Source organism: Phasianus colchicus, chromosome 1 (genome assembly GCF_987193195.1).
Source record: "Phasianus colchicus chromosome 1, bPhaCol1.hap1.1, whole genome shotgun sequence".
Taxonomy (NCBI): Eukaryota; Metazoa; Chordata; class Aves; order Galliformes; family Phasianidae; genus Phasianus; species Phasianus colchicus.
The window spans coordinates 115,479,581-115,492,581 of record NC_143436.1 but is presented as its reverse complement, the minus strand read 5'-3'; the positions used below and the strand labels follow the sequence as shown (position 1 = coordinate 115,492,581).

At 55.4% G+C, this 13,001-nt stretch overlaps 1 protein-coding gene and 1 long non-coding RNA gene across 2 annotated transcripts; one reads left to right on the top strand and one right to left on the bottom strand.

Moving 5' to 3' along the window:
* Positions 1–1,010: 1,010 nt before the first annotated feature.
* LOC149919972 (uncharacterized) lies at positions 1,011–1,839 on the bottom strand. Its single transcript, XR_016459728.1, has 2 exons — positions 1,664–1,839; positions 1,011–1,562 (listed from the first exon to the last, which is right to left on the bottom strand). It is a non-coding gene; the product is annotated as an uncharacterized LOC149919972 (long non-coding RNA).
* Positions 1,840–1,859: 20 nt separating this feature from the next.
* On the top strand, positions 1,860–12,786 carry LOC149919971 (maestro heat-like repeat-containing protein family member 2B). The gene is made up of 31 exons (XM_090123958.1): positions 1,860–1,972; positions 2,274–2,395; positions 2,547–2,669; positions 2,807–2,972; positions 3,126–3,224; positions 3,583–3,734; positions 4,165–4,308; positions 4,837–4,929; positions 5,204–5,273; positions 5,389–5,502; positions 5,588–5,661; positions 5,993–6,112; positions 6,258–6,365; positions 6,554–6,713; positions 6,839–6,879; positions 7,116–7,257; positions 7,657–7,709; positions 8,018–8,125; positions 8,302–8,421; positions 8,632–8,754; positions 8,889–9,044; positions 9,268–9,390; positions 9,700–9,779; positions 10,147–10,282; positions 10,399–10,491; positions 10,877–10,972; positions 11,139–11,262; positions 11,462–11,571; positions 11,908–12,060; positions 12,301–12,455; positions 12,611–12,786. The coding sequence occupies exons 1-31, from the start codon at positions 1,948–1,950 to the stop codon at positions 12,660–12,662; spliced, it is 3,435 nt and encodes a 1,144-aa protein (XP_089980084.1). The 5' UTR covers positions 1,860–1,947; the 3' UTR covers positions 12,663–12,786.
* The last annotated feature ends 215 nt before the right edge of the window (positions 12,787–13,001 follow it).

Here is a 13,001-nt window from a genome sequence, read left to right as displayed (position 1 = left end):
CTTTCTAAGTTTCATAACAAGAATGGTGTGAAATATAGAGTCAAATGCCTTGGAGAAGTCAAGGCACACAACATCCACTGCTCTCCTCCCATCTACCCAGGCAGTGAAGACATCACAGAAGGCAGTGAGGTTGGTCAAGCATGACCTCCCCTTGGTGGATCCATGTTGACTACACCCGATAGTCTTTTTTTCTTCCAATGGCTTGGGAGAGGATATCCAGAAAAAGTTGTTCCAACACCTTTCTGGGGATGGAATTGAAGCTGACTAGCCCGTAGTCTCCCAGATCTGCCTTCTTGCCCTTTTTAAAGACTGAAATGGCACTGGCTATCCTCCAGAATTCAGGCATCTCTCCTGTTTGCCAAGACCTTCCAAAGATGATAGAGGGCAGTTTAGCAACCATCTCTGCCAGTTTTCCCAGCACATGTGGGTGCATCCCATCAGAGCCTGTGGATTTTGGCTAGATGCTATCTGGCCTGATCCTCCTCCACCAAGGGGAAGCCTTCTCTTCCCCAGACTCTCTCTTACCTACAGGATCTGGGGTTCCTGAGGGCTAGTCTTAGCATTAAACACTGAAGTAAAAAAGGCATTCAGAATCTCTGCCTTCTCAGCATTCCCTGTTACCAAGGCACCCAGATCATTTAGTAGGGGTCCCACGTTTTCCCTCATCTTCCTTTTCCTGTTGACGTACTTTAAAAAAACCTTTTCTTGTTATCCTTTACCTCCTTTGCAATGTTTAATTCAGAGAGGGCCTTAGCCTTCCTTGTTGCATCCCTACAGGCACTGACAAGATTCTTATATTCTTCCCAGATGGACAGGCTCTTCTTCCACTGTTCATGGACATTCTTCTTTCCTTTTAGTTTATCCATGAGTTCCTTGCTCATCTCCACAGGCCTCTTGCCACCTTTACCCAACTACTTACTCTTAGGGATCTTAAGCTCCAATTTATAGGAGGGAGAGGAAGTTCTTTTAGTACATGTATACCCAACAGTGAGATTAAGACACAGCAGATCAAATGTTAGCCTGACCAGTTTATTACAAGTCCTAGTTGCTTAGGGATATGGGGAAGGAAAGACAGGCGATAGAAAAGAAATAAAAGCAAGGAATCTTTGTAGAAAGCAAGAGAGATAGTCACCACCATGGATCCAGTGTGGTTTGTAGTACGTCCACTGATCTCAGGATCTCGTCTAATCACTGCAGAGGATGGAAGAAAGCAATGAAGCTTTGCAGCAAGCAGGACCCACGGGTTCTTTTGAAGAGGTTTCTTCCCCTCAGGGAATTCCTCCATCAAAGGTTTCTTTTCTTTGGGAGTTCGTCTCCCAAGTCCCTAGTTTAGTGAGGGACTTTTTTATCCTCAGTTTTCTTCTTCTTCTTCTTTTCTCTCTGTTAGTGTGGCACACCAGGCCCTACCTGATGTTCTGCCATTTCCTTGTGACAGCCTCCCATGACCCTACTTGAATGACAAGCGGATGGTGGTCTTCTTGTTTGATAAGATGCAGTGGAGTTCTCCTTACTGTCTCTGACACGTGGCCGTGGAAAACAGCAAAGCTTTCTGGAAAGGATGTCTGGACAGTAAATGGGGGCCTCAGTGCCTCCTGGCATGGAGTCCCCAGTCACTAAGGCACCATTGCCTGGCAGCTGGTCCCAGGCAGGGTCTTTCCCTCACCCACTAAGGTGATTCCCTGCTTCAGCGCAGAACATGTCCACCCCAGAGCCAAGTGTCTCACAAAAACATGCTGTGTTTTGGGGTGAGCAGGGTTGCCCTGCATGCTGTCTGGTCCCCAGCCCCGGGCACATCATTCTCTGTGAGGTGGCACTCCTTGCTGTGATGTCACAGTTGTTGCTTTCACCCCTGTGGCAGCGGTGGGAGCGGTGGCTCAGTCCGCTTGTGGGACGCGCAGGAAGTGAACCCAGAGAGAGCTTTGTGTCTATCTGGAGACATCCTGTGTGATGGAGCGGCTGAGAGCCCTTCGAGGTGAGGTCCCTCCACCTCTCTGGACACCATGACGCTGCCCGAGCACGTGTGTGCCACCAGTGTCTCTTTAGGATGTGCCAGCAGCACTGTTCTTGCTCTGCTGAGTGCAGCCGCCCATCATGGTTTCCCCAGTACCCCAGCAATGAGAAGGCTCTCTCCCCTCTCCCCACCAACCACACATGTGCCAGCACAGCCCACCCCACACCATGGGGCTGGAGGAGCGTTCCTCCCAGAGCTGGCCGGATGCTCGGCCCTGGCTCCAAGCAACACCAGTGACAGCTGCTCTGCTCTTTCCTTCCAGGTCTCTTTGCCTGTGTGGGCTGCATGCCCAGACCTACACGTCGCAGGGAGAGAGGCAGGGTGGAAAGCCCTGTCCCCACCTGTGCCGTGACTTTACTGCTGCAGCGCCTGCAAGACCAGGAGGTGAGCTGGGGACGTCCAACCATCAATCCTTGCCCTGGTTCTTGTCCCGTGAGTGTCAGGCCCCGGCAGCTCATCGGCATAGCGATGGGTGGCAGCGGGCGGCTCCCCGGGAACAAGGGCAAAGCAAAACGTGACCTATCCCTGTCCCCAGGGTGACCGAGCGCAGGCGTACTGCGAGCTGGAGCACGTCCTGTGGGAAGGTGACAGCCGCCCGCCGTGCGGAGTGGTGAACCGGCTGCTGGCAGAGGTGTCCCAGGACCTGACAGCAGCCCAGGTGAGGGGTCACTCCCGAAGGCAAAGGGAGCCGCCTGCCCGCGCTGGTGTTCTGCTGGTGGACGGCGGTCGCTGAGCCCTTCCAAGGGAAGGCCTCGGGCAGTCTCCTGTCGTGTGTCACCAGTGACTCTTTTTCAGGGCGTGACGGACAGCGTGAGGACGGCTGCCAGCAATGTCCTGGTGGCTCTGGCCCAGACACACTTCAGCTTGGTGATGGCCGAGCTCCAGGGCCACCTGAAGGCCACACGGGAGATGTCTAAGGACTTTGTGCTCGTGACCCTGGGCAAACTCTTCAGCACCTATGGTAGAGTGCCCTCAGCCTCCTGATGCCTATGACAACCAGGCAAAGGGGTTTCTCCCCTTGGCATGATCTCCACAGAGCTGGGGGTGCAGGGCTGCAGCCTCTCCTCCCTCCCTGCTTAGGCTCTGACCGTGCCCCTCTCCTTCCTCTCTGCAGCTCCACAGTGCATCTCCTTTGTGTGGCTGACGCTGGCTGGCCTGCGCAGTGTGGTGGGCCAGGTGAGGAGCGGCCAAACCCTGCGCATTGCTTGTGCTGGTGAGTGCTGGCCCCAGAGCAGGGGGGCTTGGGACAGCCCTTGCACCTCACCCTGCTGCAGACTCTCGCAGGCTCCCTTTTCTTTCCTTCTTTCTTTCTTTCTTTCTTTCTTTCTTTCTTTCTTTCTTTCTTTCTTTCTTTCTTTCTTTCTTTCTTTCTTTCTTTCTTTCCTTCTTTCCTTCTTTCCTTCTTTCCTTCTTTCTTTCTCTTTCTTTCTTTCTTTCTTTCTTTCTCTCTTTCTTTCTTTCTTTCTTTCTTTCTTTCTTTCTTTCTTTCTTTCTTTCTTTCTTTCTTTCTTTCTTTCTTTTTGTAATTAATTATTCGTTTATTTTTTTTTGTTTTCTTTTGTTATTTTCAGTTGTGAAACAATGGTTAGAAGGAGTCAAGGTTCACTTGTACTCTGGAAAGCAATGCTCCTGGCCTGCCACGGAAAAAGAGCAGATCCATGAGAATCTTTACCGGCTCTTCTGCTCTGTTCTGAGCAACTGGCAGGACTGCAAGGAGGAAAAGGTGAGCACTGCTTCATTCCCAGCCTGGGATGGCAATGGGGACATCCATGTCAGCAGTTCTGTCTGTGCCCAGCAGGCTGAGAGCAGAGGGGTGACGAGAGGGCAATGGCTGGTTCTGCAAAGGGTCCTGAATTGGATTTGTTCTCAGGGCTGGATCTCCTTGCCAGGAAGCAGCCACATGTCACAGCATTGTGGCAGGGAGAGCTGGGGATGTGGGTGTGGGGAAAACCTGCCTGCCCTCCAGAGAGAGGCCATCTCCTGCTGGGCACAGAGGAATGGGGAAGGGGAAGGGGAAAGGGAAGGGGAAGGGGAAAGGGAAGGGGAAGGGGAAGGGGAAGGGGAAGGGGAAGGGGAAGGGGAAGGGGAAGCCCTCTCCGTAGGAAGGGCAGACCTTCAGTCTTTGATACCTGGCCTCTGCCATCCCTCTCCAGGACAAACAGGCCGTCCTTGGGGCTGTGGCTGACATGATGACTGTCCTCCTGCAAGAGGAGCTGCCCCGAGAGCACGTCTGGGAGCACCTCCTCTGGCTCGTGCACCAGTATCAGGAGGTCCAAGACCCCTGCAGGGTGACCAAGGTGAGATGTTGTGCAGGGCTCAGTGTGGATGTGGGGCCCATGCAAGTGCCACGAGGGGTCAGTGGGATGCAGGGAGGAGGCTGGGAGCCCTTGGGGAAAAAAGGAATAGGTGTTCAAGGGAAGTCTGAGGCTTCCTGAGTTCTTCAGTCAAGGAAGGAACAACTCAGACAGGAGCCAGAACGGAGCCAGGAGTCACTGGGGTGCATCCTGGGAATGGGAGGCTTCACCACCATGGGGCTCTGAGTGCCTGAGGAGCTGTGTGCTAACAGACAGGGGGACCATGTCCAGTTTCATCTGATGGGGGTGAAGAGGGCTGCTGGGTGGGAAATGCCTGCAAACGATGCCCAAACAGGGCTTGGTGGAGAGCAGAGACTCTCATGGTGCTGCTAGGAGGGGGGGACAAACAAGAACACCTGTGCGCCTGTGCGGGAGCTTTTCCCAGCAGACAAACCACTGGGAATCAGTTTCTCCACTCCCAAGTGGCTAGGTGTGTCTTCAGCCCTTTCTTCATCTCCTGGTCTCTTGCAGAGCCTTCGTATGTTCCTGGAGGCCTTAGAGGAAGTTCAGTCTGTCATCCCCAAGGACAAGTTTCTGGCCATCACCGGAGCCGTGTTCTACCAGGTAAGGGGAGCCTATTCTTGTGCAGTTTGCCTCTTGGCTAAGTCTCAGAAGGACTGCAAAGCTCTGAGCTTCTGACAGCTGCTCAGCCTTAGCTCCTGCATGCCTGTGGCTGCTCCAGGGCTGTGCGTGTACCCCAGGGATACTGTGGGGCGGGCTGTGTTTTGTCTGCATGTCCTCCTCCCAAGAGTACCAAGAGAGACGAGAGCTGGCAGCACAGTTTCTTTTCCATCCTCAGTACTGATATGATTTTCTCAAATGCACCTTGTTCCCACAGCTCTCTGATGACACCAAACAGCAAGGAGAGGCTGACAGAGCAGAGCTGACCCACTGCATCCTGCTGCAGGGTAAGGAGAGGAGCTTTGGCGATGCTTGGCGGTGCCCTGGCCAAATCCTCTCTCTCAAACCTCACAAATGGGCACAAGTTGCTCTCTAACGCAGCGCGGGATTTCCTTCCTACAGCCCAAATCTGCCCAGAGGAAACAGTCCTGTTTCTGCAGTCGCAGCTGGGCAGTGAGAGGGAGGCTGGATGCGTGGCAGCCCTGGGTTTGCTCAGTGCTCTGGCTCGCTCTGATGGTCAGTATCACGGGTCGGGACTTCCAGGGGTCCCTTTTGCCATCTGGATTGTGCCTCCACGCATGCTTCTGTGCATCTCTTGCAGAGCCCGCAATGACAGAGAAGCTGGCCCAGGTTGCAAAGGCTCTGCAGTGTGTGTGCAGTGACCCCAGGAGCCAGGTGAGCTGATCTGGGAAAGGAAAGCACTCTGGGGTGGCAATGCTGATGCCAACATGGGCAGGGCTTGGGTGCCCAGGGAGGTGCTGGGGCATTGACAACAGGGTTGCAATGGCTCCTGTGGGGAGAGCAGGCAGAGTGGAGCAGTCAGGTCCCTGTATTGTCCATGGAAAGTGCACAGCCTGGTGCTAGGGCCTGGCCCTCACCTCAGGAGCCAAGGCTGCTTCTCTGCTCTTGTTGTCTATGCTCATGCCCAAAGGGCTGCCCCAGTGAGCAGGTGGCTTCCCTTTGCCTTCTGAGCAGGAAAATCAAATCCACAATTGATCCCTGGCAGGTGAGGAGGGCCATTCTGCACTTCATCAAAGATCTGCTCAGCGCTGACACCTGGAGCTGCTCAGCCTGGGATGTGGTGGGGCACATCTTCAGTGAGTTCAGCCGCACCACAAGAAGAAGGGTAAGGACAGTGGGCAGCATCTTCCTGTGGAAGACCCGTGCTGCTCAGAGGCTGGCACAGAAGCAGCAGTGGGGCCACAGCTGAGCCTCCTGAGAGGCTCCTGAGAACTGAGAGTAACTGGTGTTTCAACATCACTGTTGTGCAGGCAGCCGGAGTCCTTTCTGCCCAGGAAGCCCAGGAAGAAGGCGCTCTCCAAGAGCTGTGTATGGACATCCTGGGGTCACTGGATGTCTCTGCAAGAGGGATCTCCAAAGTAAGTCACACTCTGCCCTGCTGCCACTCCTTGCCTTTGCACCACGTGTTCCTTGTCCCCTTGCAACACCCCAGGCCTGTCCTCCAACGTGCTCTGAAGCACACAAGACTTAGGGAAATTCAAAGAGTCCTCTTCATCTCTGAGTGGAGGCAGGAATGCTGACACGCTCAACTGCCTCGTTCTTACAGCTCCTGTGGCCGCGGCTGCTGCTGTACGTGGTGCCAGCCGAGTACACCGGCATGCTTATCCCAGTCTCCCACTGCGTCCAAGCCCTGGCTGAGAGAGGGGACCTGACAGTGCGGGACATGGAAGAATTGGATCCTCATTTCCTCAGCTCCATGTTTCAAGGTAGCAGCAGAAACTCCCCCAGTGAGCTCTGTTGACCCATGTTAGCACCCAGAAGGGACAGCAGAGGTGCACATGGCAGGGCACGGCATGTCTGCATCTCACTCAGCACTTCTTTCTCCCTGCAGGCCCACTGCTGACTCCCCAGATACTGCTGGCACGTCTGCTGGTGAGTAGATGCTCTAGAGGCCGGTGCCATTACCCCTGAGGAGGAAGCAGCATGGCCGAGCATGCCAGTGCCCGCCTCACCCCTGGTGATCCTGTTCTCTACCCAGGCTTGCAGCACCATGGGCAAAGCTGCTGGCTGCTCCTTGCCCTCCAGGGCAGAGCCAAGCTGCTTCTCTCCTGGAGGAAGCTGCTGCCCTTGCTGCAGAAATGACCCTGCTTCTCCTTGCTCTCGCTCAGGTGGTGGCAGGGAGCCCTTTTGCAGGCAGCGAACTCCAAGCCGCTGCCTTGTTGCTGATGCAAAACCTCCACAGCAGAATCCACAGAGCTGTGGGGGCCATGTGGGCTGCTGAAATCCCCCTGCTGCTGCAGTGCCTCAAAGGTAAAGTGCTGGTGGAAGGCAGGGATAGAGGTATGGAAGGGGGGAAGTGAAAACGCAGCTCTGCAGCGTGGCAGAGGGGAAGTGTTGCCTGTGGCCCAGTGCTTGCTCTGCTGCTGTTCCCATTCCAGGGAGACAGCACTGAGGCTGGGGGACCTTTCCCTCCAGATATCTGCCCATTCCAGGACATGGATGGGCCCTCCACTTCCCCTCGGACAGCAGTCTTGGAGCAGTTCTGTGCCCCTGTTGGGACAGTGTTTGTGGGGAGGGACAGGTCATTGTGGAGGGGGTGCAGGTCCCAGCTTGGCAGTGCCGAGTGCCCTGGCCAAGCCAGGTTTGCTGCAGCTCTTCTTTTGTAGCTTGATTCCAAGTAAGGCTCTTTTGCTTCTTGTTGCTGTGCAGGGAAAGATGAGAGCTTCGCAGACTCAGCAGAATGGGAGCACCGTCTGCTAAAGGTACAGCATTGCAGGGAGACACGGTGCAGGGAAGTGCTTGCCTGCCACAAGGAGCCCCGCTCCCATTTGAGCCACCACACAGGCACAGGAACAGCCTCTCAAAAGCTGCTGTGGAGCGGCTGCATGCCTTTGTGGCGCTGCCTCTTCCTCTTTGTCCCAAGCCCAAGGGGGGTCTTAGGAGAGGAGTGGCAGGTGGCTTTAAGGGAGGGAATGCTGGAGGAAGCTGGTCCCCAGAAGGCTGTGGCAACTTGGGAATGTGGGAAGAGGCAAAGGGCATGGGAACATTGGCTTTTCCTGTTCTCCAACAGTTCCTGAGGGCATCGCTGACCATTGTGGAGGATGAAGCCTGGACGAAGGCCCTGAGCTGCGAGCTGAGCCGGCGGCTGAGCAGCTCCCCCAGCAGCTCTGGAGAAAAGGTGAGTTCCCCCTGGCTCTACCCAGTGGTGCCCAACTGGGGCTGGGGCTGCAGCTGGTGCTCTGCTCTCAGCAACTCCCAGGGAGCATGGGTCCTTCCCACCTGGCCCTCTCCCAGCAGGTCAGGCTGCTGCCACATCTCACCTTCTTCCTTCCCATTCCTTCCCTTCCCATGCAGTCTTTCCTGTACAAGGCCCTGGGGACAGTTCTGGGAGCTTGTAAGGAAGTCCTCCACATCCAAGAGAAGCTGCTGCAGCACATGGAGGAAGCAAACGCAGAGGAGACATCTGAGGCCCAGGTGAGCTCTCCTCCCAGCCAGCTCCTGCGAGCATCCCCGCTCTGTCCCTGGGGCAGAGGGCTTCCCCTGGCCCTGCTCCGGGCCATTTGATCTCCTCAGTTTCCTGTCGTTTCCTCCAGGTGAGGACCAGCCCAGCCACTGTGGCTGGCCGTGACAGTAGGTTCAGGCCTGTGCCAACAGCCCCCCCCCCTTTTTTTTTTTTTTTTGCAGGGAATGATCTCTCTTCTCAGCCATGCTGCTGAGAGCAACTTCCACACAGTCCTGGACACACTCACCATGTTTGCGTCCAGGCTGTGCAAAGGCCGGAATGGGAGGATTTCCAGGCAGAAGAAGGTGAAGCATTACGGGTTTCCATGTTGGCTTTCTTACGCCAATTTTCACAGCAGCTCCTGCCCTGGGAGCCCAGGTGCATCGCAGGGCACTGGGGGCCGTTGAGCGAGCATCTAAAGGCATTTTTCCTCACACAGACGGAGCTGGACAGCAAGAGAGCTCAGGCGACACGCAGCGCTCTCATCCTCGCCCATGGCAGCTTGGCACTGCGAGCCTCCAAGGAACAGCTGCTTGCCCGCCTGGAGGGAGACATGGTGGGCAACATCCTGCTGCTGTACAGCTGCAGCTGTCAGGTGAGAGCTCGAAGCGTGCCAGGGTGTCTGAGTGCCCAGCTGCAGCCCCTCCATCTGTGGGGCGATGCTGAGATGGGCTTTCTCTTTCCAAAGATCCCTCGGGGAACGGTTTGTGCCCAGATGAAGATCCAAGCCCTACCCTTAGCATTGCCCCCACGTGTCCCCCCTTCAGCCCTTGGCCCTTCCCACAGTTCAAATAATGTTCTTCTCTCTTGGGCCTCAGGACTTGCAGAGCAAGCTTGCGCTGGTGCAGAGCATCACTGACTTCAGCTCTGCTTTCCATGCTGTGGGTGGCTCCGCCTGCTTTAACATCTCCTTGAAGAGCAAGCTGATGGAGATTCTGATGGTGAGTGCCTAGAGCCAGGGCTCTCTGCAGAGGAGTTCTGGGCTGTGCCATTAGGCTCGCTTCCCTGGAGCCATGCAGATCTCCCTCAGCCACACTCTCCAGCTGGTGGGGACCTTGGGAGCTGGCAGGGAGTGGCTGGCAGCAGGCTAGGTCTACCAGCTGTGGAGCTGCTGCATCCTGCAGTGCCTTTGTGGGAAATATGAGAATGATGGGGCTGGTGTGTGGCAGTTCTGTCTGTCTATGGGTCAGGCGGAAGAACTCAGGCATGCCCCTTTGCCCGCTTTGACAGTGTCTCTCTGATACTTGCAGGACTTGCTGAAGAAGTATTACTTGGGCACCCCTGTATCCCCAGTGCCCCTGAAGGTGATTCTGGCCCTGGAGCAGTTGAGGTAAGGGTGGGAGCCTCTGGGGTTGTAAGGCAGGATGGTAGTCCCCCTCTGGGTAGCTCCCAGGCCTGGAGGGGACAGGGGGTGAGGAGCCATATCTACAGGAGAGAGGGTTGTTGTGCCCAGTGAAGCAGAGGTTCTGGGCAGGGAGAAAGGCCCTGGTACTCCTGTCCCCTGACAGGGAAGAGAAGGGAGCAGGAGTTGATTCACTGCTGCTGGAGAGGAGAACTGAAGACAGTGCTCAGCAGCACAGGCTGGGGGTGTTGGCTTTGCAGCTGTTGATTAGGAGAAACTCAGATGTTGTCTGAACCATTCTGGAGAGCGCTGGTAAAAGCTTTTTGCTCTCTCTTTTTTTTTTTTCTCCTGTCAGCAAGCTGAAGCCCTCTTTAGGAAGCAAGGATGTACGTGAAATGTTGACTCTTTGCTTCAAGAACATTGTGTCACACCCTTCAGCGGACATGATGCTGAAGATCAGGGAGTCACATCAAGCAGCACGGTACCTGCAGGTAACTTGCTGTAACTTTCCCGGCCACCTCTGAGTCAGAACCCTACCTCAGCACACACGACCGATGCTTTGGCAGCAGCCGTGATGCCACACCTTAATCCCCTCTCCTGCTTTCAGCTTCTGCAAACATCGTTGAAAGCTCTGGGCCGGCTCATGGTGGTCCTGCTCGAGACAGAGACCACCCGTGGCTTCTTTCAGAACATAGTCCATGTGAGTATGTGTGGGGCAAGGGAGAAAGCATGATGCCCGTTGATAGCAGGGACAGAGATCTGGGGACTGAGAGGATGATCAAAGGGGGAATAATCTCCTGCTAATGGGCCAGCTCACTGCGAGCTGAGAAATGGGCAGAGAAATGGGCCCTGCAGGGGGAAAGGCAGGAGCCAGCCCCTGGCAGGCCACAGCTGAGGAAAAGCTCCTGGGTTAGGGGGCAGGAGTGTCTGCAGAGAATGAGAGCAGCAGTGTCAGTGCTCAGTGAGGCGGGGGTCCATGTGGAGCCACAGGGCAGCCCTGAGGGAAACTGTTGGGAAAAGAGGAACAGGGAGAGGGATGGCAGGAAGGGAAAGAGGTCCACGGTGAGACAGATGCTCTGCTCCAGGTTCTGCAGAGATCAGTGACCTCAAACAACGTGTGGGAGCGCAAGAGGGCCCTGCAGACCTGCTCCCAGCTGCTGGCTGCTTGTGAAGAGCTTCCGGTGAGTAAAGAGCCCCACTGCATGCTCCCTGCTCCCTCCCCAGTGCTGGAAGGCGAGTTCCACCCAGCTGTGCATGCTGTGTCATGGCATGGGGAAGGCACAGGCAGAAGAAGCTAGGGAGAGCTGGGGCTGCCTACAGCTTTGTTCCTGCCTCTCGCCACTGCAGAGAGGAGATGCCTGCGAGAACTTTGGCTCCTTGGTGGGATTGCTGGCTCCGCTGACGTGTGACCCCATGCCCACATCCCGCCAGTTGGCCGCCACCTGCCTAAGCTCCCTTCTCCGAATCCAAGGTGAGTAGAGCGGGGTGCACCAGCCCTGTGCTCTCCTCTGCAGCACTACCAGAGCCCCATGGGCTGGGCCCTGTTTACAGGAGGGAGATGCACTGTGCACAGCTCTCTTCTTGTCCCCACCCTGTCCTCTGTCTCTCCCCATGGAAAGCAGTTCTGTTTCCAGAAGCATGACTTCCCTTTTCTCCCCGTGTCTTTCCAGCCAAGGCGGCCAACAGAGTCACTGAGATGGGAGACATCGGGAGCCTGTGTGAGGGACTGAGTGACTGCAGCACCATCTCTCAGCTCCAGATCTCATCCAAACTGGCAAGGGTAGGTGGACCCAAAAAAGGGTGGTGGGATCTGAGTGCACAGGCTTCTGCATGACCCTATGCTGCCTCCAGCCTCTCACACTGTTTCCAGAATGAGCTCTCACCTTGAGACTGCTTTTCTCAGCAAGTAGCAGGAGGATCTGAGCTATGGCGCCCTGTGCAAGGAGCTGATTCCACGATGTGTGTGTGTGTGTGAGTGCATGCGTTTGTGTGCATGTGTGACTGTGGCTGCTGAGAGGAGGCTTTGCATGTAAGCAAACACCATGGGTGGAGAAGCTGAGAGAAAACTCAACAGCCTTCTGTATAAATATCTCTCCTGCTTCTCATTTCTCTGCAGATCATGTGCAGAAACTTCCCTCTGGAACGCACTGTTGACTTCCTGATGGCTATCAAGGAGACGCTGCGGAAAGGCAAAGGAATGCGTGTGCGTGCAGCTGGGAAGTGGATGACCACCTTTCTGCAGATGTACAGGAAGGACATCTGTCGGGATGTAAGAGACTTTCTTTCACGTGTCTTGGACTTCCTCTGGCTGTTGCACTATGCCTTGTGCCATTTGCCTCTTGTGCTAAAGAAGCACAGCCTGAGTGCAGAGCCAGGGTAGCTGGCATGCAATTTAGGCTTAAGCCTTGGCAGCATGTTAAGGGAGCAGGCTCATGTGCTGAATGTCCATGGCTAGGCCCTGCAGAATCAAGGATGCAGCAAGTCATTCTTTCTCCCCTTCTTCTTTCAGGTGCTACCAATCCTCCACATCCTGCGCAGCTGCACATCATCCACGCAGCAGAGCATGCTCATGCCCTTCCTGTGCCAGGCGGTGGTCATCCTCATCCGCTGTCACCAAGAGGTCGTAATTGACAACTTCTCCCGGCTGCTTGGGCCCACAGACAGGTACCAGCACTCCTGCCCTTGCTTTTGCTGCGGTCCCAGTTGTAGCTTGCCTCTGTCAGAGGGATCTTGGGAGGAAGCAGTTTTTCTTTTTTCCTCTCAAGCTGTGTTTGAGGCAAAAATTACTCAGTCACAACTTGTGACTCTCCTTTTTCTAGCGAGATGTGGAGGAGAATAAGGGAGTTTTGTCTACAACGGTGGAGCCGATAGAAGAAAAAAGAGAAGAGCAGAGAAGAGCAGAGAAGGGAAGGGAAGGGAAGAGTGAATAAAGGAAGAGAAAAAAGGAAAAGAAGAAACAGAGAGAGGGAGAGGAGAGGAGAGGAGAGGAGAGGAGAGGAGAGGAGAGGAGAGGAGAGGAGAGGAGAGGAGAGGAGAGGAGAGGAGAGGAGAGGAGAGGAGAGGAGAGGAGAGGAGAGGAGAGGAGAGGAGAGGAGAGGAGAGGAGAGGAGAGGAGAGGAGAGGAGAGGAGAGGAGAGTGGGGGGGAGAGGAGAGTGGGGGGGAGAGGAGAGGAGAGTGGGGGGGAGAGGGAAGAGGGAAGAGGGGAGGGG

What these genes read in the sequence shown, in the direction of transcription:
- LOC149919971 (XM_090123958.1), top strand. Translation starts at nt 1,948, where the DNA reads ATGGAGCGGCTGAGAGCCCTTCGAG. An exon ending in ACCCCTGCAGGGTGACCAAG is followed by an intron (nt 4,309 to 4,836) that starts GTGAGATGTTGT and finishes GGTCTCTTGCAG; the next exon opens with AGCCTTCGTATGTTCCTGGA. An exon ending in TACTGCTGGCACGTCTGCTG is followed by an intron (nt 6,880 to 7,115) that starts GTGAGTAGATGC and finishes GCTCTCGCTCAG; the next exon opens with GTGGTGGCAGGGAGCCCTTT.